General features: G+C 41.7%; 1 protein-coding gene across 1 annotated transcript in view; it reads left to right on the forward strand.

Annotated features, from left to right (window-relative positions):
* Positions 1-22179, forward strand: part of LOC125464466 (protein ABHD15-like) — a 43476-nt gene that overhangs the window by 16304 nt on the left and 4993 nt on the right. Inside the window, exon 2 of the mRNA XM_048556791.2 lies at positions 21237-21589. Coding sequence (XP_048412748.1) covers positions 21237-21589 — 353 coding nt within the window. The remainder of the gene's footprint in view (positions 1-21236; positions 21590-22179) is intronic.

Here is a 22179-nt window from a genome sequence, read left to right on the forward strand (position 1 = left end):
AGAAAGGGAGGTCGTGGAGCAGGGTTTGTCCATTGAGTCAGAATGGGTGGAAGTCAGAAACAGGAAAGGAGCAGTCACTTTATTGGGAGTTTTCTGTAGACGCCCTAACAGAGACACTGAGGAACAGATTGGGGGGCAGATTTTGAAAAGGGGCAGAAGTAATAGGGTTGTTGTCATAGGTGACTTCAACTTCCCTAATATAGACTGGAGCCTCCTTAGTGCAATAGTTTGGATGGAGCAGATTTTTTCAGGTGTGTCCAGGAAGGATTCCTGATTCAATATGTGGATAGGCTGATGACAGGGGAAGCCATATTGGATTTGGTGCTTGGCAACGAACCAGGCCAGATGTCAGATTTCTCACAGGCAGAGCATTTTGGTGATAGTGATCACAGCTCTCTGACCTTTTCTACAGCCATGGAGAGGGATAGGAGCAGACGGTATGGAAAAGTATTTAATTGGAGGAGGAATAATTACAATGCTATTAGGCAGGAACTGTGGAGTATAAATTGGAATCAGATGTTCTCAAGGAAATGACAACAGAAATGTGGAGGTTGTTTAGGGAGCATTTGCTGTGAGTACTGGGTGGGTTTGTCCCACTGAGGCAAGGAAGGGATGGTAAGGTGAAGGAACCTTGGATGACAAGACATGTGGAAAACATCTAGTGAAGAGGAAGAAGGAAGCTTATTTAAGGTTGAGGAAGCAAAGATTAGACAGGGCTCTGGAGGATTACAAGGTAGCCAGGAAGGAACTGAAGAATGGACTTAGGAGAGCTGGAAGTAGGCATGGAAAGCTTTGGTGGGTAGGATTAAGGAAAACCCCAAGGCATTCTATACTTATGTGAGGAACAAGAGGATGGCTAGAGGGAGGGCTGATCAGGAGTGAACTTGTGCCTGGAGTTGGAGGAGATAGGGGAGGAGGTCCTTAATGAATACTTTGCTTCAGTACTCACTAGTGAGAGGGGCCTTGATGTTTGTGAGGATAACATGAAACAGGCAGATAGGTTTGAACAAGTTGATGTTAGCAAGGAAAATGTGCTAGAAATTTTGAAAAACGTGAGGATAGATAAGTTCTGAGGAAGGGCCACTGGACCCAAAACGTTAAGTCTGTTTTCTCCTCCACGGATGCTGCCAGACCTGTTGAGCTTCTCCAGCAACTTTGTTTTTGTTCCTGATTTACAGCATCTGCAGTTCTTTTGGTTTTTATTTAGAATTGATAAGTCCCTTGGGCCAGATGGGAAATACCCAAGATTCCTACGGGAAGCGAGAAAAGAGATTGCTGCCACTTTGGCAATGATCTTTGCATCCTCACTGTCCACTGGAGTAGTACCAGATGATTGGAGGGTGGCAAATGTTATTCCCTTGTTCAAGAAAGGGAATAGTGTTAACCCTCGGAATTACAGACTAGACAGTCTTACTTCTGTGGTGGGCAAATTATCGGAGATGATTCTGAGAGATAGTATTAATGATTATTTGGAAAAGCACAGTTTGATTAGAAATAGTCAGCATGGTTTTCTGAGGGGCAGCTCATCCCTCACAAGCCTTGTTGAATTCTTTGAGGATGTGACAAAACACATTGATGAAGGTAAAGCAGCGGATGTGGTGTATATGGATTTTAGCAAGGCATTTGTTTAGGTTCCCCATGGTAGGCTCATTCAGAAAGTAAGAAGGCATGGGATTCAGGGAAATTTGGGAGTCTGGATACAGAATTGGTTGTCCAATAGAATACAGTGGGTGGTTGTAGATGGAAAGTATTCAGCCTGGAGCTTGGTGACCAGTAGGGTTCTGCAGGGATCTGTTCTGGGATCTCTGCTCTTTGTGATCTTTATAAATGACTTGAATGAGAAAGTAGAAGGATGGATTAGTATGTCTGCTGGTGACCCAAACATTACTGGAGTTGTGGTTAGTGTGGAGGGCTGTTGTAGGTTGCAATGGGATGTTGACAGGATGTAGAACTGGGCAAAGAAGTGGCAGATGGAATTCAACTGGCAAAAGTGTGAAATGATTCATTTTGGAAGGTCAAATTTGAATGCAGAAAACAGGGTTAATGGTAGGAATCTTGGCAATGTGGGGGACAGAGGGATTTTGGAGTCCACATCCATAGATCCCTCAAAGTTGCTAAGCAAGTTGATAAGGTTGTTAAGAAGGCATGCGGTGTGTTGGTTTTCATTGGCAGGGGGATTGAATTTAAGAGCCATGAGGTTATGCTGCAGCTCTATAAAACCCTTGTCAGACTACACTTGGAATATTGTGTTCAGTTCTGGTCTCCTCATTATAGGAAGGACGTTTAGAGAGGGTGAAGCGTAGATTTACCAGGATGCTGCCTGGACTGGAGGGCAGAGCTTATGAGGAAAGATTGAGGGAGCTAAGACTTTTCTCACTGGAGCAAAGAAGGATGAGAGGTGACTTGATTGAGCTGTACAAAATGATGAGGCATAGATAGAAAGGATGGCCAGAGCCTTTTTTCCCAGGGTGGAAATGACTATTACGAGGGGGCATAATTTTAAGGCAATTGGAGGAAGGTATAAGGGAGATGTCAGAGTTAGGTTCTATACTCAGAGAGTGGTGGGTGCATGGAATGCACTGCCAATGGTGGTAGCAGAGTTTGATACATTAGGGACATTAAAGCGACTCTTGAATAGACACATGGATGATAATAAAATGTAGGGTATGCAGGTTAGTTTGAACTTAGGGTAGGATTTTAGGTCGGCACAACATCGTGGGCCGAAGGGCCTGTAGTGTGCTGTGTTGTCCTATGTTCTGTTTTTAAGAGAGCAAACACTAGCAGCAATTGGACAAATTAATCTGCAGGGAATGGCATCCAGGCAAAAGGGACACTTATTTAAAGCTTAGATTGTCACTTTCTTTGCAGAAGCAAGAAGTAGTGTCTTCGCCCAACCATCTTCAGTTGCTTCATCAATGACTTTCCCTCGATCATAGAGTCAGGAGTGGGAATGTTTGCTGATGATTATACAATGCTCAGTGCGATTTATGACTCCCCAAATACTGAGGCAGTCCAAATGCAGAAAAACCTGCACAAATCCAGGTTTGGGCTGACAAATGGCAAGTAACATTCGATGGAGGGGGCGGGAACACAAATGCCAGGCAATGGACTGGAGGAGGAGGGTGGTGGTGCGTTGGGACAGTTCGAGGCTTTGTCCCAGGAATGCATGGAGAGCCCTGAGACCATCCTGGTGGGGGATGGACATGTAGAGTGATTGCACGTCCATGGTGAAGAGGAGGCAGCTGGAGCATGCAAACTGGAAATTCTGAAACTGGTATATAGTGTCAATGGAATCACGGTAAGCAGGCACGAACTGGACCACGGTTAAAAGACCAGTCAAGGTGGGAAGGGGTGGGTCTGCCCAGGCAGTCCTGTTTGTGGATTTTCAAAAGAAGCAGAACCAAGCTGTGCAGAGTTGAAATACTATCAGCTTGGAGGCAGCGGGGGGAAGGTCACCGGATGAAATGAGTTTAGTGACCATAGTAGATACAATGGCTTTATGTTCCATGGTGGGGTTATGGTCTGGGGGAGATACAAGGAGGTATCTGAGAGCTGGTGCTCAGCCTCTGCGATGTAAAGGTCAGTACGGCAGGCTACAAAAGCAACACCCTTATCGGTAGGCTTAAGTACAAAGTCAGGGTTGGATCGGAGTGCAGTAAATTCGGGGGGAGATAAGTTAGAATGGGTGAGGGATCAGAGAAATTGAGATGACCAGAAGGCCAGAGGGAGGGGTCCAGGCGGAAGGAGAGTGTTGGAGATGGACAAAGTGGTCTGTGGGACAGGGAGAGGACACGTGTCTGAAGAGATGGGCACGGAGGAGGTTTTTTTCAAACATTCAAAGAAGGGCTGTTTCCCAGCAGATAATAAAGTTGCAGAAAAATCAAGGTGCCATTTGCTTTGGGGCAACAATAATTTAGCCTCGTCTTCTGAGTTTCCTTCTACTTTTGAATCTTCCTGTTCCATCACACATGATTGTTCTTGTATGGGACTATTGGTCCTGCAGCTCTGGGTTTCCTGATCTTACATTCATCTATATTATACTCTGGGTCACTTAGATTGAGAATTATGTGGCACAGTAGCTGCTGGGATCAGATGATAGAAAGCAGAATTTTGGACTTTCTGGACATGAAGGATCTGTGGAATTTCATAGGGATTAATGCAGCTGGGATAACCCTGTTTTTTTTTGCTATTCTACCTACAGAAAGTTGAAGTTGTTTGTTTTGAGAGCTTGGGAAACGCACATTTCTTTAAAAGATTTTTTAAAGATTCGTCACCAGAAAACTGTCAAGATCTTAAAGATACATTTTCACTGCATAGTCAAGTTGAGAAAGACTTCACAGTGTGTTATGGTGATTTATAATATTTCTGTACCAGAAGGGATGGGGGCTGACAGTGCTGACTGACAGGGAGGATATGACTCCATTGGATCAAGAACTATATGGAGAAATATATCCCAATGATCAGTGCTCAGAAACTATTGCATGAGGCATCAGACCAAATCTCATCATTCAAGTCTTCTCATTTTGGGACATCATATAATATTACAATCTTTCCTTCCTCTTTGTCACTTTTCAGTAAGGAGAGAGGTTATCTGGCCAAGCTCAGCCTCACTGTAAACATCTTCTCTTGCAACTTCGCCAAGTTCTTCAGGTCAGGAGGGTGGCCATGGGTTCCCGCAGGGGCCTCAGTTATGCCTGTCTCTTCTCAGGGTATGTGAAACTTTTCTTATTCCAGTCCTATTCCAGCTCCCACCCATAATTCTTGCCCTGATACCTTGATGATAACATCTGTGCTGCTTCTCTCTCTCTCGTTTGGAATTAGAAAGGTTTATCGATTTTGCTTCCAACTTCCATCCCATCTTCACTTACCTGATCCATCTCTGGCTTCTCCCTTTCCTTCCTTGCCATCTGTTTCTATTTCTGGGAATAGACTGGCCACTAATGTCTGCTATAAACTCACTGACTCCCACAGCTTCCTGAGACTGTACATCCTTGCACCCTGCTTCCTGCAAAGACTCTATTCCATTCTCTCAGTTCCTCCATCTCATATGTTGCGATGATGCCAACCATTACAAGGCAGCCTCTGAAATGTCTACTTCTTCCTCTACCGAGGATTCCCCAGCACCGTTGTTGACAGGGGCCTCATCTGAGTCCAACCCATCTTCCACACTTCGGGCCTCACCCCTCCCACTTCCCTCCCACAACAGTGATAGGGTTACCCATGTCCTTACCTACCATCCCACCAGCAATCACATCCAGAGATTATCAGCTGCCATTTCTGCCACTTCCAGCTAGATGCCACCAGCAGACACATGGTCACCTCCTCTCCCTTGTCTGCCTTCTAAAGGGAATGTTCCCTCTCAGATACCCTGGTTCGCTCTTTCTTCACCCCCAACACTAACCCCCTTCCACTCCAGCCCTACAGCACCTTCCCCTGCAATCGCCGAAGGTATAGCACCTACCTAGGCTTCCAGTTGCCTGCCACTTCATCACACCACCTTGTTCCCTTGCTAACATCTCTGTCTCAGGCTTGCTGCAGTGCTCCAGCGAAGCTCAGCATGAGCTGAAAGGACATTTCTTTTTCTGCTTGGTAACCCTGCAGCCTTCTAGACTCAATATCGAGTTCAATAACTTTAGGGCTTGAACTCTACCATGTCTCCGCCCCCACACTCCAGACCTTGTGATAACCATTGTCTGCTATTACACTGAACCCATTGTTAGCCACTAACAGTGTCCATTAACAGCTGATCACCCTACTATCCTGATTGTCATCCACTCCCTTTATCTGCCCATCTCTTCGGGCTCTATCCATAATCACCTATTGTTTACTCCTTTACTCTCCCCACTCCCCCAACATATCTTCTGCATAAAAACTGACATCTTCCTGGCTACCATCAGTTCTGAGGAAGGGTCACTGGACCCAAAATGTTAACTCTGATTTCTGTCCACAGGTGCCACCTGAACTGCTTTGGTTTTCCAGTAATTTCTGTGTTTGTTTCTGATTTACAACATATGCAGTTTTTTCGGTTGTTATTCTCCTTTGAATATTACTTACTGAGGGTGGAGTTCTCAGTAATTTCCAGAGTTCTGATGTATTTAATCTACACAAATCTTTGGTTTTATACACAATATTAGTTAGAAAGGTTCGTGAAGGCACGAGGAAGCATTTAAAGTACACTCAGATCCAATTTGTTTGCTTTGTTCCTAAGGAATTGCTAGAGTTAGTGAAATGTAATAAATTCCTATGGGGATCATGCAAGACCAATTCCAGTTTTTAATCACATCTTTTAACAGTTATTCCGTGTCTCATTCCTATCGCATAGCTGGTTGTTGTACTTCATGCTCTCTGTTTTAAAAGGAACACGCTTTGTATGAAACAGCATCTCTACTGACCAGCTGAGTTCTCCCTTTCTTAACAGAAAACTTCCTCTTAATCTTAACTGCAGGCATTCATCTCCATCAAAGCACCAAACAAGAAACTTTATTCATTCTTCTATATTAAAAAAAAAGTCAAAATACACTGAAATCTGATGATAGAATTCATCCTAGTCTGTTTCAATCCAGGAGTGCAGTTGCACAGCTCAACAATGTAAAAAAAAAGTTGGTTTGTAAGGGTAGAATAAGTACAATTATCTTTAAACTGGTGAGAGTAAGTCTTAGAGTGAACGGTATACTTTTGGGATCCTCATAGTCCTCATCAAGGTCAGAAAGTGGCAATGTTCTTTATCTATTATGTCTTCCAATCATGCAATAAAAATTGCTTGAGCAAGTACAAATGTCTAATAATTCACCTGCCTCCTGACAGGACTAAAACACATCAGTCACTCTGCAGCAGCAAAAACCACATCAGCTCAAAAAAAGCACACCAATTGCGTGATCACTGAGCCACGGCTGCATAGCAATGATGCATTATTCAACCACAGAGAACTATTTGCGCCTGCACACGCCGGTTCATATGACCAATGCAAAAAAAATTTTGCAAATACATTTAATTAATGTTCCAGAACAGAAATAGTATGTTATATTTCACTGTCACAAGGTGAAATAACGTGATAAGATCTGTAGAAATATTGCATTTTTTTGATCTGAGCAGTGCCACCCGGTGTTGAATTTGCCTCATTAAATGTTTATTGAGGACAAATTGATGGTTATCAGGGGACATGCAGCTCATCAGTAATGACACCCAGACAAATACTTGAGAAACAAACCACATGAAATACTTATCTTGTGAGTGCTGTGCGTTTCAGGGAACAGAAAGGTGCTAGTTTGCACTTTTTGTAATTCTATTGCGGTAGAGATTTGCTTTTTTTTGTAATTCTATTTCAGTGAGATTTGCATTGGTACCATTCAATGTCGTTGATTAGATTACACATTACCTGATAGATTGTGCAAGTGAAATAGATTAATTGCCATGCGCTGGCTTTTAGTGTAGTTTTGTGTCATGGCTATTTACAGGCTAGTTACTAATAAAAACCGAAAGACCTGAGGATGCTGTAAATCAGGAACAAAAACAAAGTGCTGGAGAAGCTCAGCAGGTCTGGCAGCATCTGTGAAGGGAAAAACAGAGTTAACGTTTCGGGTCCGAGACCCTTCCTCAGAACTTCCCCAACCAGAACTGGTGTCAGAGGGTTTTACGTGGAGAGTTGACTTGGAGTAGTAGCCTAATTGGCCTATCAAGCATGCTCTGCCATTTGATAAAACCATGGCTGATCTGACCATAGTTTTAGTGCCACTTCTTACCTGCCCTGAAAACTCTTAGCTCCCTTATTGATCAAAAAATTTGTTCGACTCATTTTTAATATGTTCAATGACCTTGCCTCCACTGCCTTCTATGGAAAAGAAAGATAAGAATTCTCTGAGAGAAGAAATTCCTCCTCTTCTTTGTCTTAAATGGAAGATATGTAATTTCGAAACTTTGCCCCTAGTTCTGGATCCCTTCACATTCTCTCAGCATTTATCCTGTTGAACCTCCTTACAGCCTTATATGTTTCAGTATGTTCACCTAGCATTCATTCAAACTTCAATGGGTATGGACATCATCTGCTCAAATGTTTCTAAGATAACTCCTTCATCCCATGAATTAGCCTAGTGAACCTGCTCTGAACTGCTTCCAAAAGAAGTCTCTTCATAAATCAGGGATAAATAATCTAATGTTGTCTTGAATGGCGACAAACTTCTTGAGTTTTATTGGAGCTGCACTCATCCAGACAACTGGGGAGTATTCCTTGACACTCCTGTCTTGAACCTTTTAAATTGTTTGCAGGCTTTGTAGAATCAGGAGCTGAGTTACTTGCTGCAGATTCCTAGCCCCTGACACGCTCATGTGGTCATGGTATTTATATAGCTATACTGGTTCAATTTCTGTTCAATGTTAAACCCCAAGCATGTATCTGTTTTGAGATCCTTGGCCATGAATATCCCCACAAGCTCTTGGTCTGTTATTGATCATGACTAACTGCCCTTGATGAATCCTCTGAAGAATGTCATTCTATAATGAATCCAGAATTACCAGTCAAACATCCAAACTGGTAAATGTTTGATGATAGAGCAGTGTTTCCTTTGTTCAAAGTAAATCTTTGTCACACAGTCATAGATCTACAGCACAAAAAGTAGGCCCTTTTGCCCATTGCATTCATGATGGTCAAAACAACCACCTGCCAATTCTAATCTCATTTTTTATCTCATGGCCCATACCCTTGTATGCTTCGGTATCACAACTACATATCAAAATACAAAAATATTATGGAGCTCTTTGCCTGCACCACTCTCACAGGTAGTGAGTTCCAAATTCTCACCATGCTCTGGGTGAAAAAGCTTTTCTCCATATCTCCTCTAAACTTCTTACCCCTTACCTTTGAATACATCACCTGTGACTCTGGAAAGATCACCTGGTGGCATCTGATTCTTGCCTTCGACAGTTTGAGTCTTAAAATAAATAACAATACAACACAGAAACCGGCCCTTTGACCCTCTGAGCCTGCATCAACACATTTGGCCCTTCCATACTAAAACTGTCTTCACTTATAGGATCCATATCCCTCTATTCCCTTCCTATTTGTGTATTTGCCGAGGTGCTTCTTGAATGCTGCTATTGTTGTCTGCTTCTACCACCTCCTCTGGGAATGCGACCCAGGTACTCACCACCCTTTGTGTGAAAAGCATGCCTCACACATTTCTTTGAAGTTCCCCACCCCTTGCACCTTGAACCTGTGTCTGCTAGTAATTGACCCCTCCACCCTGGGGAGAAAATCTTCATACCTTCCACTTTACTACGTAATTTCCACTGTACTTCACCCTTCAGAATGCATCATCTCACATTTGCCTGGATTAAATAACATCTGCCATTTTTCTGCTCATGCCTCCAACTGATTATATCCTGCTGTATCCTCTGACAATCCTCCACACTATCCGCAACTCCACCAATCTTCGTATCGTCCACAAATTAGAGGGTCTAGGGGTCCAGGCCCGAAATGTCAAGCTTTCCTGCTCCTAAGATGCTGCTTGACCTACTGTGTTCATCCAGCACCACACCTTGTTATCTATATCCATCTTGCCAGCTCACCCCGATACCATGCAACTTCATCTTTTGCACCAATCTGTCATAAGATATTTTGTCAAAGGCTTTATTGAAGTCCATGTAGACCATATCATCTGCTTTTCTCTCATCAAACATCTTTGTCACCTTCTCAAAAAACGTGATGCAGGTTTGTGAGGCATGAACTCCCCCACATAAAACCATGCTGTCTATCCCTAATAAATTCATTTGCTTCTAAATGTAAGTAAATTTTGTCACTGAAAATCTTTTCCAATAATTTCCCTACCACCGATATGAGACTCAGAAGTCTATAATTTGCTGGATTATTCCTACCACCTTTCTTAAATGATGGGACAACATTGGCTTTTCCCCAGTCCTCTGGGACCTCACCTGTGGTCAAAGAGGATACAAAGATGTCCGTCAATGCTGCAGCAATTTGTTCTCTCATCTCCCTCAATATTCTGGGATAGATCCCATCAGGACTCGGGGATTTATTTACCTGAATACTTTGGAAAATGGACGTCTTACTTTTTAATAGCAATTTGGCTTAAAAACTTGATACTCCCTTCACTGAGATCATCCTCCATCAAATCCTTCTCTTTGATGAATACCAACACAAAGCATTTGTTTCGGACCTCACCTACCTCTTCTTGCTCCACTGCCTTCTTGTTTAAGAATCTCATAAGTTTGAGACGAGAACGTTATTCATGATAAGGCATTTTTACCAACACTTTTGTATCCAGAAAAGAGACCAAAGGTTTATGATCAGTTTCAATCATGACCTTGAAGTCCTGAATGCAATCAGAAAACTTTTCACAGTAACTAGAGCTGCTTTCTCAATGATAGCATACTGTGTCTCCATATCTGACAGATACTGAAATAGAATATAATGGTTTTTGATATCCTTTTGGCCGTTCCTAAAATAGAAGCTCAGCCAAGCACTCAGTCAAGCGTTGCCAGCCAGGAGCTACCCTTCATAGATCATGTAGTGAGAGGAGAATAAAAAAAAACTCTTTGGTGGGTACATTGGTAGCACATTGACACTTTGTTATAAACACAAGCTCATATTCATATACTGCTATTTTACATTTTATTTTACCTGTCTGATTAACAGTGAATTATACCCAGAGCAATAAGAATCGAGCTACACAGCAAGTTACTCAACAGTAGCATCATCCAATCATAGAACCCCCTGGAAAGAAAGTGCTATTCTTTTTCTAGTGCTCAGCATAGTGTAGCAACTTCTAAATTGTTCAATGTGGGACAGTCATGCATCAGAAAGCCTTCAAATGGTTGAAAATATTCACTTTTATTCAGCAGCAAAAGTGAAAAGAGGACAAAGAAAAACTGCATTTACTTCTGGGGACAGGCACCATTTTTGCCTTTTGATCAACAACACAGTTAACTGCTCCTCTGATGCTGCTTGGCCTGCTGTGTTCATCCAACTCTACACCTTGTTATCTGCAGTCAACGTATGATCACGACATCCACCTCTCATCTACTGGAACTGTCTGGTATGTTGCACCTGATGGTACAGCACTCTAGAAGATGATATTCCTTTTGTTCAATGTCCTCATCTTCCTAGGGCACAAAAACAAAGTTGCTGGAAAAGCTCAGCAGGTCTGGCAGAACCTGAGTTCAGAGGAATGGTCGGCCAACCCAAAAATTTAACTCTGTTTTTTCCTTTACAGATGCTACCTGACCTGCTGAGCTTTTCCAGCAACTTTGTTTTTGTTCCTGATTTGTAGCATCCCCATCTTCCTACTTGGAAGACCGTTGTTGCTCTCTTAACTTTTCAGCATCCACCTCATCGGCTCTATGTCTGCTCCAATAGTGCAGAGCACAGCTTTCTTTGCTCAGATTATGTGCCACTCTGTGTCTGTACTGCAAGGACACCTTAGACTCATCCAAGCATTGGAACCTCCCCTTGAGCAGTTCTATCATTTATTACATGAGGCCTTGATTGCAGAATGTGCAACATTGTATTAATGCTTAGCCTCAGTCAAGGAGTTGTGTAATATGTGATTAGCCATAGTTGCAGCAAGTAGCCCTTATCTCCCAGTAACAATCCTTGTAAGGCATCTGGCCCTTGAAATGAAGCAAAAATGTGAAGGTTCTTAGGCATATAGGCATCATGGCAACTTCCAGTACACCTAGTGTTATTTTCTAAGGTGTCGTACCAATGATCACAGATAACTTATAGATTGATGGAATGGGACACTTTTGTAATGATGATATTGGCTGTGTTATGACTTGTTGCTGTCAGCACAACTTGTGTCCGGGTACATTGTGCCCGGGGTTGTCAGCTATGATGGCAAAATCTACTGCCTGAGCTGCAGCACTGACTTCCTCATGGGTAAATGAGGTGAAATGATGTGATCTGGCATAAATTACATTGGCAACAGTCTTGAAAATTTTGTGAGTCGAGGATTGGGAGATCACAACATGCCCTTAGAGGCTTCTTGGAAGCAGCAAGTTTTGTAAAGGTTTGGCATGACTATCACCTAGACAGTCCATGGGATAGAATGGTCACCCACCCCTTCAGGTCACAGGTCTCCTCCAGCAGTTGATATGGTTCCATGACCGTGTCCTGGGACACCCGTTATTCATGGTGGCAATGTGTCTTCGATCGTAGCATGTATCCAAGCAGTTCTTTTCAGATTTGAGTAAATAAAATTAAGAGAAGGCTCGACCACAGCAATTTGCTTAAACATGAATGTTTATTAAGTAACAATAAATGATTTTAGTGGTAATAGTAAGCAGAAGAGAAAAACAAAAACAAGTCTCATGCCCTTCTAGCAAAAATCAAAAGGCTCGCGTCCTTCTGTCCATTGGTGGGGTGGGGGGAATCCCTGGACCAATGGCTGATCCGGAGTCTTAACCTCCTTCCTGGCACCGTTCATGATTCTGATCGGAGGCAAACTCTAGGATTTGGAATGAAACTCTCTCTGTCTTTCTCTCTGTCTCTTTCTCTCTTTCCTTCTGCACTCTCCTCTCTCTACCCCCCCACCTCTCTTTCTCCCTCTCTCTCTCTATCACACACATACAATGTAACAAACAGGAAGCACAAAGAAAGCAGATATAGAAGACAAAACACTGCACAGAAAAACAAGTTGCAGGTGCTGTCTTCGGCCCGTAAAGGAATGTTAACGAGACATATCCAAGGTCATGCAGCTTGTTGAGTATTGTCACCAATTTTAGCCATTCAGCCCATCCTATATAATCTATCTTCTGATGCCCTTCAGCCCATCCTAGACACATGATGTCTCATTCATATGGAGGAAATGACATTTTGGAAGATAGATTCTGACCCTTCTCTATGTCCTTTGCACCCTGAGGGACCCTTCAGCTGTGATGTATTCATATGGCCATAGTTCTGCAGTGTTATTCCTGGACTTGCTGATGATTTTGGCCCTCTTTAATTTCTCTATACCTTCATACCACTGAAGCCTCATCGATGATAACACTTGCTGTGATAATTGATCATTATTCCATTGATAATGATTCCAATGAACCTGTGTGGGGAATATCAGAAACACGACAAGTTTGTGGAATAGAGGACATTGTCAGGAATTTTCTTTGTACTTAGATTTCAAATAATGTCATTTGTACATCAGTATCAAATAATGACGAATATGGTAATCATAAATATACCAGCCTCTCAATCATTGTCATGTTTAGCAAAGGCTAATCTACATTTTTTGTGCATTCATATCCATGTGTGCCCAAGACTCTTGCTCAGTTTAGTGTTCTAACTCCAGCCACGCTGTGCTATTTATATTCAGTGATGTGCCATTTGTAACAGTACTGCAAGGTTGCTCTAGGGTCTTAAATTCCTTACACAATAGAGTGTCTTCTCTATCTGTCATGCCTGGACACTCCAAATGCACCAATACCAGTGGTCTCTAAACATTTGGATGGTACTGGAAGTGCCATTATTATGATGGCCGATGGGATTGCTGGAAAGTGAACCCTGAGCCACTCTCCAGTGTACCATCAGGATTAGTGTACAGGCATAGTATGTCCCATTGCTCGAACATGCCAGAACTGTGGCCATTGAAGTGCATGACAAAGTGATTGACCACACACTAGCTTAATATTCACTGAGTGAAATTTTCTTAAGTTGATGATATTCTCAATTGGGGCATGAATGGCAATGTGGGCTTAGTCTATGCCACCTGAACTTGGAGAAATGTTGCTAGTCACCCTCTTGCTGAGCCAGGTCATTTTGAAAAGTGATTTAATGGGATGATTGCGCAAACATTAATGAAGAATTACTAACTGATACTTCCCTTGTGGCCCTCCACTGTTAATCTTATATTGTAGCCATGGCTTTAGCAGAGTAGCGTTCTAGCAATACTGATTGATAGCACTTTATCATTGGTCTTGCTATACACCATCTGTTCTGTGGGGATAGTCATTTAATGTGGCAGCAGGTGATTTATGCAGTCCATTTATATGAAATATTCACGTGTTAACATCGTGTCATAATGTTACCATGAGAATCATTTTCATTTTTTCATTTCATGACAGAATGCTGTGCCATTATATCGTAACCAATAACTAAAACAGCTGCCACTAAAACATTTTACTAAATGTTTTGATGAAGAGTTATCACAACCTCAAACATTAGCTCTGCTTCTCTTCCTGATTCTGCATGACTTGCTGAGTACATGCTTTCTAGCATGAAATTCCAACTGTTTTGATTTCAGATTTTCAGTTGCTGCAGCAGCTGGTATTTGGATTTATTGGCCCTTTGCGATCTTAGTCACTGCTTAAAATGTGTACTAAATTTATCATTATACCATCTTTGGATACCCAAGACTGGCAGCTGATGCAAATTTTAAGAGTATGCAATCTGAGTCCTTATGCCAGATTGCATCCATTTGCTCATTCAGAATCCTGCCAAGCTTCAAAGGATCAAGGGCAATCCCTTGCATAGGTATGGCAGCTGCTTTGTGCCTTGCAGACCGCTGCAATGGTGTTCGCCAAAGATGAATTTTTATGGGAGTGACTGACCACGAGTTGGGGTTGGTACGATGTCTCCTTTTGCCTTCTATCAGAACCTTTATCTTCTCTCAAGAACCTGCTTTTCAAACTAAGCCAAGGTAAGAAAAGGTATGAAAACTATGTTTCTTGAGGTTCAGGTTACAGCCCTAATTTAGAACTTAAATTCAGAATTTTTGGCTATTCAGCAAGCCAGTTCGTCAAGAGTACCCAGTTGCACCACCACCGTTTATGATATCCTACTTATCTCTGAGAGCTGAGAACATGTAAAAACACGTGCAGAGATCAGATCTGAACTCTGCACTCACGTCGCATCCAGTCTTGAGTGATGGTGAACAATTAAACACTGTCTGGAGGAGAGTCCAAAATGTCCCCATCCTCAATGATGGGGAAGCCCAGCACATAAGTGCAAAAGACAAGGCTAACACATTTGCAAGCATCTTAGACCAGAAGTGCAGAGTGGATAATCCATCTTGGCCTCCTTCTAAAGTTCCTAGTACCAGAGATGTCTTCAGCAATTCAATCCTCTCTGACCTGATACCAAGAGACAACTGAAGGTACTGGATACTGCAAAGGGCATTGTGCATTTTTACTAAAAATCTGTGTACCAGAACAAGTCACACTGGCTAAATTGGTCCAGTCCAGCTACAACAGTGGCATTTATCCAGTGCTATGAAAAATTATCCACATAGGTTCTGTACTCCAAAAAGTGGGTCAAATCCAACCTAGCTAATTACTGTCCCATCAATTTACTCTCAACCGTCGACGGTGTTTATCAAATGCCACTTATTCAACCTTAACCTGCTTATTCATGCTTGTTTTAGGTTGCACCAGGCCCATTCAACTCCTGACCTCATTGTCGCATCTGTCCAAACATGGACAAAGAGATGATCGTAGGAGGTGAAGTGATGTTACTGCTCTTGACATCAAGGCAGCCTTTGATTTGAGTATGGTGTTAATGAGCTGTAGCAAAACTTATATAAATTGAAATAAGTCGCTTCTGGTTGGAGTCATGCCTGTACATAGGAAAATGGTTGTGATCGTTGGAGGTCAGTCATCTCAACTGCAGATATCTCTGCAGAAATTACTGAGGATAGTGTCCAAGGCCCATCCACGAACAGTTGCTTCATGAATAATCTTTCCATCATCATAAAATTAGAGTTGTGTTTGATTATGATATTTGGATTTTAATAAAGCCTTTGATAAGTTTCTGCATGATAAACTAATAAAGTTAGGTCATGTGGAATTCAGGGTGAGCTCGCCATTTGGATGCATAATTGGCTTAACGGCAGGACATAGACTATAATGGTAGAGGGTTGCTGTTCCAGCTGGAGTCCTGTCACCAGCAGCGTTTCACAGAGATCAGTTCTGTGTCTTCTTTTGTTTGTCATTTATATAAATGATTTGGATGAGAATATAGAATGCATGGTTAGTAAGTTAGTGGATGTCGCTCAAATTGGTGGCGGAGTAGACAGTGAAGAAGGTTTTCAACGATTATAAAGGGATCTTGATCAAATGGGTCAATGAGCTGAAAATGACAGATGGGGTTGATTCTGGATAAATGCGAAGTATTGCATTTTGGTACAACAAACAAGGGTAGGGCTTAGACAGTTAACGGTAGGGCCTTGGGTAGTGTTGTGGAACAGAGGGACATAGGGGAGCAAGTCGATAATTCTTTGAAGTTTGCGTCTCATATAGAAAGGGTGGTAACTTGACTTCATTGCTCAAACCTTTAACTACTGGAGTTAGGATATCATGTTGTGGTTGTACAGACATTGGTGAGGCCTCTCCTGGAGTACTGTGTCCAGTTCTGGTTCCCCAGTTACTGGAAGGATATTATTAAGCTGAAGAGGGTTCAGAAGAGATTTATTAGGATGTTGCTGGGTATGGAACGATTGGGTTTAAAAAGAAAGGCGGGATGGACTAGGACTTTTTACACTTGAGTGAAGAAGACAGGCAGGTGAGCTTATAGAAGTTTATAAAATAATGAGGGGTACAGATAGAGTAGTTGTATTGTCCCTAGGATGGGAGATTTCGAGACTAGGGGCACATTTTTGAGGTGAGAGGAGCGAGATTTTAAAAATGGGGCAATTTTTTTTACAGTGGGTGGTTTGTGTGTGAATGAACTTCCAGAGGAAGTGGTGGATGCAGGTACAATTGCAATATTTAAAAGACTTTTGGATAAGTGCATAAATTAGAAAGGCTTAGAGGGACATGGCCAGGAGCAGGCAGATAGGACAAGTTTGGTTTGGGATTATAGTTGGCATGGATTGGTTGGACTGACGGGTCTGTTTCTGTGCTATATGACTCTATGGCTATGACTCTAATACAGGTGCAGTTTTCCCAAGTTGTCTTCATTAAACAATCCTGCCACCCTGGGAACAAGAGTAGGGGACCTCTGTTCCACTCCCTTTATGGTAATAATTTCCTTACGAAGGTAAGGGAACCAAATCTGAACATAGAACTCCAAGTGCAGACTAACCATGCACCTGCATAATTGAAGTAAGACTTTGCTAATCCTCTACTCAAATTAAGGTGGATAATTCCCCAGGGCCCGATGGTATCTCCCTGCAGGTTATTGAGAGGGGCAAGAGAGGAGATTGCTGGAGCCTTGACCAAGATCTTTGTGTCCTCATTAACCACTGGAGAGGTCCTGTAGAACTGGTGAGTAGTCAATGTTGTTCCTGTATTCAAGCAGGGAAATAGGATAATCCAGGAAACTAAAGACTGGTCAGTCTCACATTGGTGGTTGGGAAGCCATTGGAGAGCATTCTTAGGGTAGGATTTATGAGCATTTGGAAAAACATGGCCTAGTTAGGGGCAGTCAGTATGGCTTTGTGCAGGGCAGATCATGTCCTACTAACTTGATTGAATTTTTCGAGGTGGTGACAAAGGTGATCAATGAGGGTGGAGCAGTGGATGTTGTCTGCATGCATCTTAATAAGGCTTTCAACAAGATCTCTTATGATAGACTCATCCAGCAGATTAAGATGCACGGTATTCATGGTTACTTAGCTGCATGGGTTCAGTATTGGCTTGCCTGTAGAAGGCAGAGGATAGTGGTGGAATGTCATTTTTTCAGGCTGCAAGTTCATGACTAGTGGTGTGCTGCAGGGATTCGTACTAGCACCTCTGCTGTTTTTGATCTCTATAAATAACTTGGATCCAAATGTGAATGGGTGGGTTAATAAGTTTGTAGACTTATTGGTGGAGTTGTGGGTAGTGTAGAAGTTTGTCAAAGGATAAGCAAGATATACATCAGTTGGAGATATGGGTGGAGAAATGGCAGATGGAGTTTAATCTGGGTAAGTGTGAGGTGCTGCACTTTGGGAGATCAAATAGTAAGGGAAAGTGTACAGTTAATGGCAGGATCCCGAACAGCATTGATGTACAGAGGGATTTTGGGATTCAAATCAATAGCTCCCTGAAAGTGGCCATTCAAGCAAATAGGTTGGTGAAGAAGGTGTATGGCATGCTTGCCTTTATTAGTTGATGAATTAAGTACTAGAGTCAGGATATCATGTTGCAGCTTTATAAGACTTTGGTCAGGTCACACTTGGAGTATTGCATTTAATTCTGGTTGTCACACTACAGGAAGGACGTGGAGGCTTTAGACAGGGTACAGAAGAGCTATACCAGGATGCTGCCTGGATTAGAGGGTAAGAGTGATGAGAGAAAAACTCAGATTGTTTTCTCTGGAGCGGCGGATGCTGTGGGGAGACTGTATTGAAGTCTATAAAATTATGTGTTGCAAACATAGGGGTGACAGTCAGAATCTTTGCCCCAGATTTGAAATGTCTAAAACAAGGGGGTATGTATTTAAGGTGAGACGGGGCAAGTTCAAAGGAGATATGAGGGCCAGGTTTTTTTACATAGAGAGTTGTCGGTGTTGGAATGTGCTGCCAGGGGTGGTGGTGGAGGCAGAGATGGTCAGGATATTTAAGGAATGGAAGCATGTGGACCAAGGAGGGGTGGAAGGAACTAGTATGGTTTGGTATCATAACATCATCGGCCGAAGGACCCATTCCTGTACTATACAGTTCTATGTTCTGAATTGTCCTGGTACAGGGAATTTTCTCCAGGGAATGCTGGAAAGAAGATTGGCTGCATGCTACACAGAGAAGGGCAGCTAAATAATGTTGTTGAGGCCACAGTGACTTTTCAAGTTTTTGTAACATTTTGCTGGTGGCGGAATGGCCATCCGCAATGTAGAGAAATCAGCTCAGTGTTGGTCGTTCAGGGATGAGTGGATAGCTTCAATACTTCCAAGAGGGACCTGCATTAATCAAATGCAATTGCAGACAAAATCAAACCACTGGAAGAATTCCCCCATAAGCCCAAAGCCATTTGGTCATTATCTCATGCTTAATATGCCACCCGTTCAGGACTAAATAATATTTAAACTAAATTTGTCCTTTAGTAAATGGTGAATGGGGTATGACTATATAGGGAAGTCAGGCTATAACAGTACAAGGTATTGGTGAGTCTGCAACAAGAGTATTGTATGCAAAGGAATAAATTTGTTTTGGAAGCATTTTTGAGAAGGTTCACTAGGTTGAATCCTGGAATGAAGGGGCTCTCTTATGCAGAAAGTCTGAAGAGTTTGGAATAACTTTGGAATTTAGAAGAGGACAGGATTCTAACCAAACTGACAGATTAGGTGCTCAGTGATTTTCTCTCACGGAGAAATTTAAAACGAAGTTTAAAAATAAGGGGTCTCCCACTTAAGATCAAGATGAGGAGCAATTTCTTCTCTCAGAGGATTGCTGCTTTTCGTAATTCACTTCCAAAGAGAACAATGGAGGTCATTGAACATATTCAAAGCTGAGTAAAGACAGAGTTCCAGTCAGAGAGGGAGGCAAGTGTTATGGGGGTCATGGAGGAAAATGATGTAAAGGCCACAATCCGATTATCCTTGACCCTATTGAATGAAAATGCTGGCTTAAAGTCCTAACTGGTCTTTTTCCTTCTCCCATTTCTCATGATCATATGATTTACAACTTGCTTATCACAGAACTGCCCTTTATGATATCACAGAAACATCTATTGTTTTGCAAATTTATATTTAATCAAACTGCATGGAATGCCATAATTATGAGACAGGATGTGGCATTCAATTCACATGTTCACATATAAGAGACATTAGGGAAACTGTAACACTTCCTGTATGCCCTATGAATCACAACATCTCCAGTAAGAGAATCTGGAAGTTATAAAGTTTCCTTAGAGGCTCTTAAAATATGTCTGGTTGCTGTAGGTAGTGACTCATTTCCCCTCTGATTTTTACACACTCTTTCATTTGAGACAGTGTAATGTGGTGTGTCCCTGAGACATTTAATTAAAAAAGTTGACTACCAGGTGGACAGCCTTCAGTGTAGTCCATTTACAATAACTCTAATCAATGGCAGACTGTGGCGAAATCTTTTACCACAATATTCTTCTTTGATGATTACAGAGTTTAGAGTGAAACTGGTTGAAAACATTTCTCAAGTTGCATTGACCAAATCTTGAATATACTGCACAGCAGAAACAAATTCACTTACCAATATTAGTGCTTAGAATCCTAACTTAAGAATTCTAGGATCTCACTAACAAGATGTGGGCTCATGTGGATAGGAGTACGAGATGACAACTTTCTGTAATTGTTAATGAATACTTATTATCAGAATCAATTCTTGATTTCTTTGTAGTAATGAAAACTGTATTATAAGATTTTTAATATGTGAAGACAATCCCTTCAATGATACAGATAGTGACTACTGCCAATTATCGATGCTGCATTCTTTCAATAATGAGTGTTAGCTTTTTCATCAATGAGTTATAACATCACTATTCTACTTTAAATTTATCAACAATATTTAAAAACACAGACTATAATTTGATGTAAGTTATAAATTAATATCTCAAAATTATAAATTGGTGTAGCCTGTGATAATTTTAACACTGATTTTAATTTGTTTCTGCCCTTGTGCAATTTCAAGATGGCTATCACATGATCACAGTAAATGAGTTGTAATGATTGAACATATCTTTCTATTTTTATAGTACAAATCAGCCAAGCAACACAATTCATGGGGAAAAATCTGAAAGAGAATCATGTCATGTTGGATAAGTGCAGGAGAGTTTATTTGAACTAGGGCTTCTTATTGTGTACAATAAGGCAGTGACATATTTGCTAAACTCCTTGAAACTATCCCATTAATGAAACAATAGAATAGATTTTTTAAAAATAAAAGCAACATGATTGTACATGATCAAGGAAACGTTAATGGCAGAACAACTCCCTTGTAATTCTTTGTCTGTAATGCCTCAATACGGGAAGTACTATGGGATATGATTAGGCTACCTCCAAATTTTCAGACTTTCTGACTAACATCCAGTACTCAAGGAGTAGAAATTTCATCCAACTAAATGTTAGAAAACTGAAGCTACTACCTTTGGCCCCCAGAACAAACTCTGTTCTTTAACCACCAGCATCATTCCTTGCTCTGGAAACCACTTGAGGCTGAACAAGACTGGTCACCACTTTGATGTCATATTTTACGCAAGGATAGCGTATTTTCATCTCTGTTATATTATGCAATTTTCCCTACCTTAGTTCAGCTGCTGCTGAAAGTGTTATCCAAACCTTAGTTGACTTGAGACTCAACTTGTTTCCATTTTAAGTTACACTATTCTTTGTTTTGTCTTTGCAGCTATGTGCCTCAGCCCTGGATTATGGCCACCGTCCAGTGATTTTTAATAGAAGGTGCCAGAATGGAAGTCTTTTAACTACATTGAAGCTGCAACAGTTTGGTGATCCATCTGATCTGAGGGAAGCAGTCAGATACATTCGATACAAGCATCCAAATGCCAGACTTTTCACTGTAAGTGAGAGCACAGGAGCTGGGCTTTTGCTCTCTTATCTTGGAGAGTGTGGATCTTCCAGTTATGTGACATCTGCAGCCTGCATCTCACCTGTCTTCAGGTATCAGGAATGGTTTGAAATAGGACTGCCTTGGCTTTATCAATGGTTTGTACTCCTTTACCAAAAAACCTGGCTCAGCAGGTGAGTTTAACCAGATAAGTAACATGAAGGACATGTGTTACTGCATTAAGAACTATGTAAGGTAGAAGCAGATAGTGTCACATAATTATTGCTCTGTTGTGGTGTCTTTTTTACCCCTGTAGATGAGGTCATATCATCAGGTTTTTATATTCATTCAGGGGATGTGGGCGGTGCTGGCTGGGTCAGCATTGATTGCCCATCTCTAATTGCCCAGAGGATAGTTAAGACTTGCAAATAGGTAAGGACAATACTTGCAAACCAGGTAAAGACAATAGTTTTCTTCCGTAAAGGACACTAGTGAACCATATGGGTAGCAGGACCTCTTTCAATTCATTATGATCAAATTTCAGTTAAATGACTTCTTCTCCTGTAGATAAATTAAACTTTCACAAATGTACAGAGGACCAACACGCCCAAAACATCTGTACAGCCCTTTGCATTGGCTTTATGAGGCAGGGTATAAGCATGGGATTCTGAAACCTAGTTTACTTTCGATTGTAACATGCAGGGGCGGACTAAGTACATGCCCATTACACTTACAATGCATTTTTAAAAAGTTTAAAACTAATTCAATTATCAAACCAAGTGCA

The sequence above is a fragment of the Stegostoma tigrinum genome, chromosome 27 (assembly GCF_030684315.1).
Source record: "Stegostoma tigrinum isolate sSteTig4 chromosome 27, sSteTig4.hap1, whole genome shotgun sequence".
In the NCBI taxonomy this organism is placed as follows: Eukaryota; Metazoa; Chordata; class Chondrichthyes; order Orectolobiformes; family Stegostomatidae; genus Stegostoma; species Stegostoma tigrinum.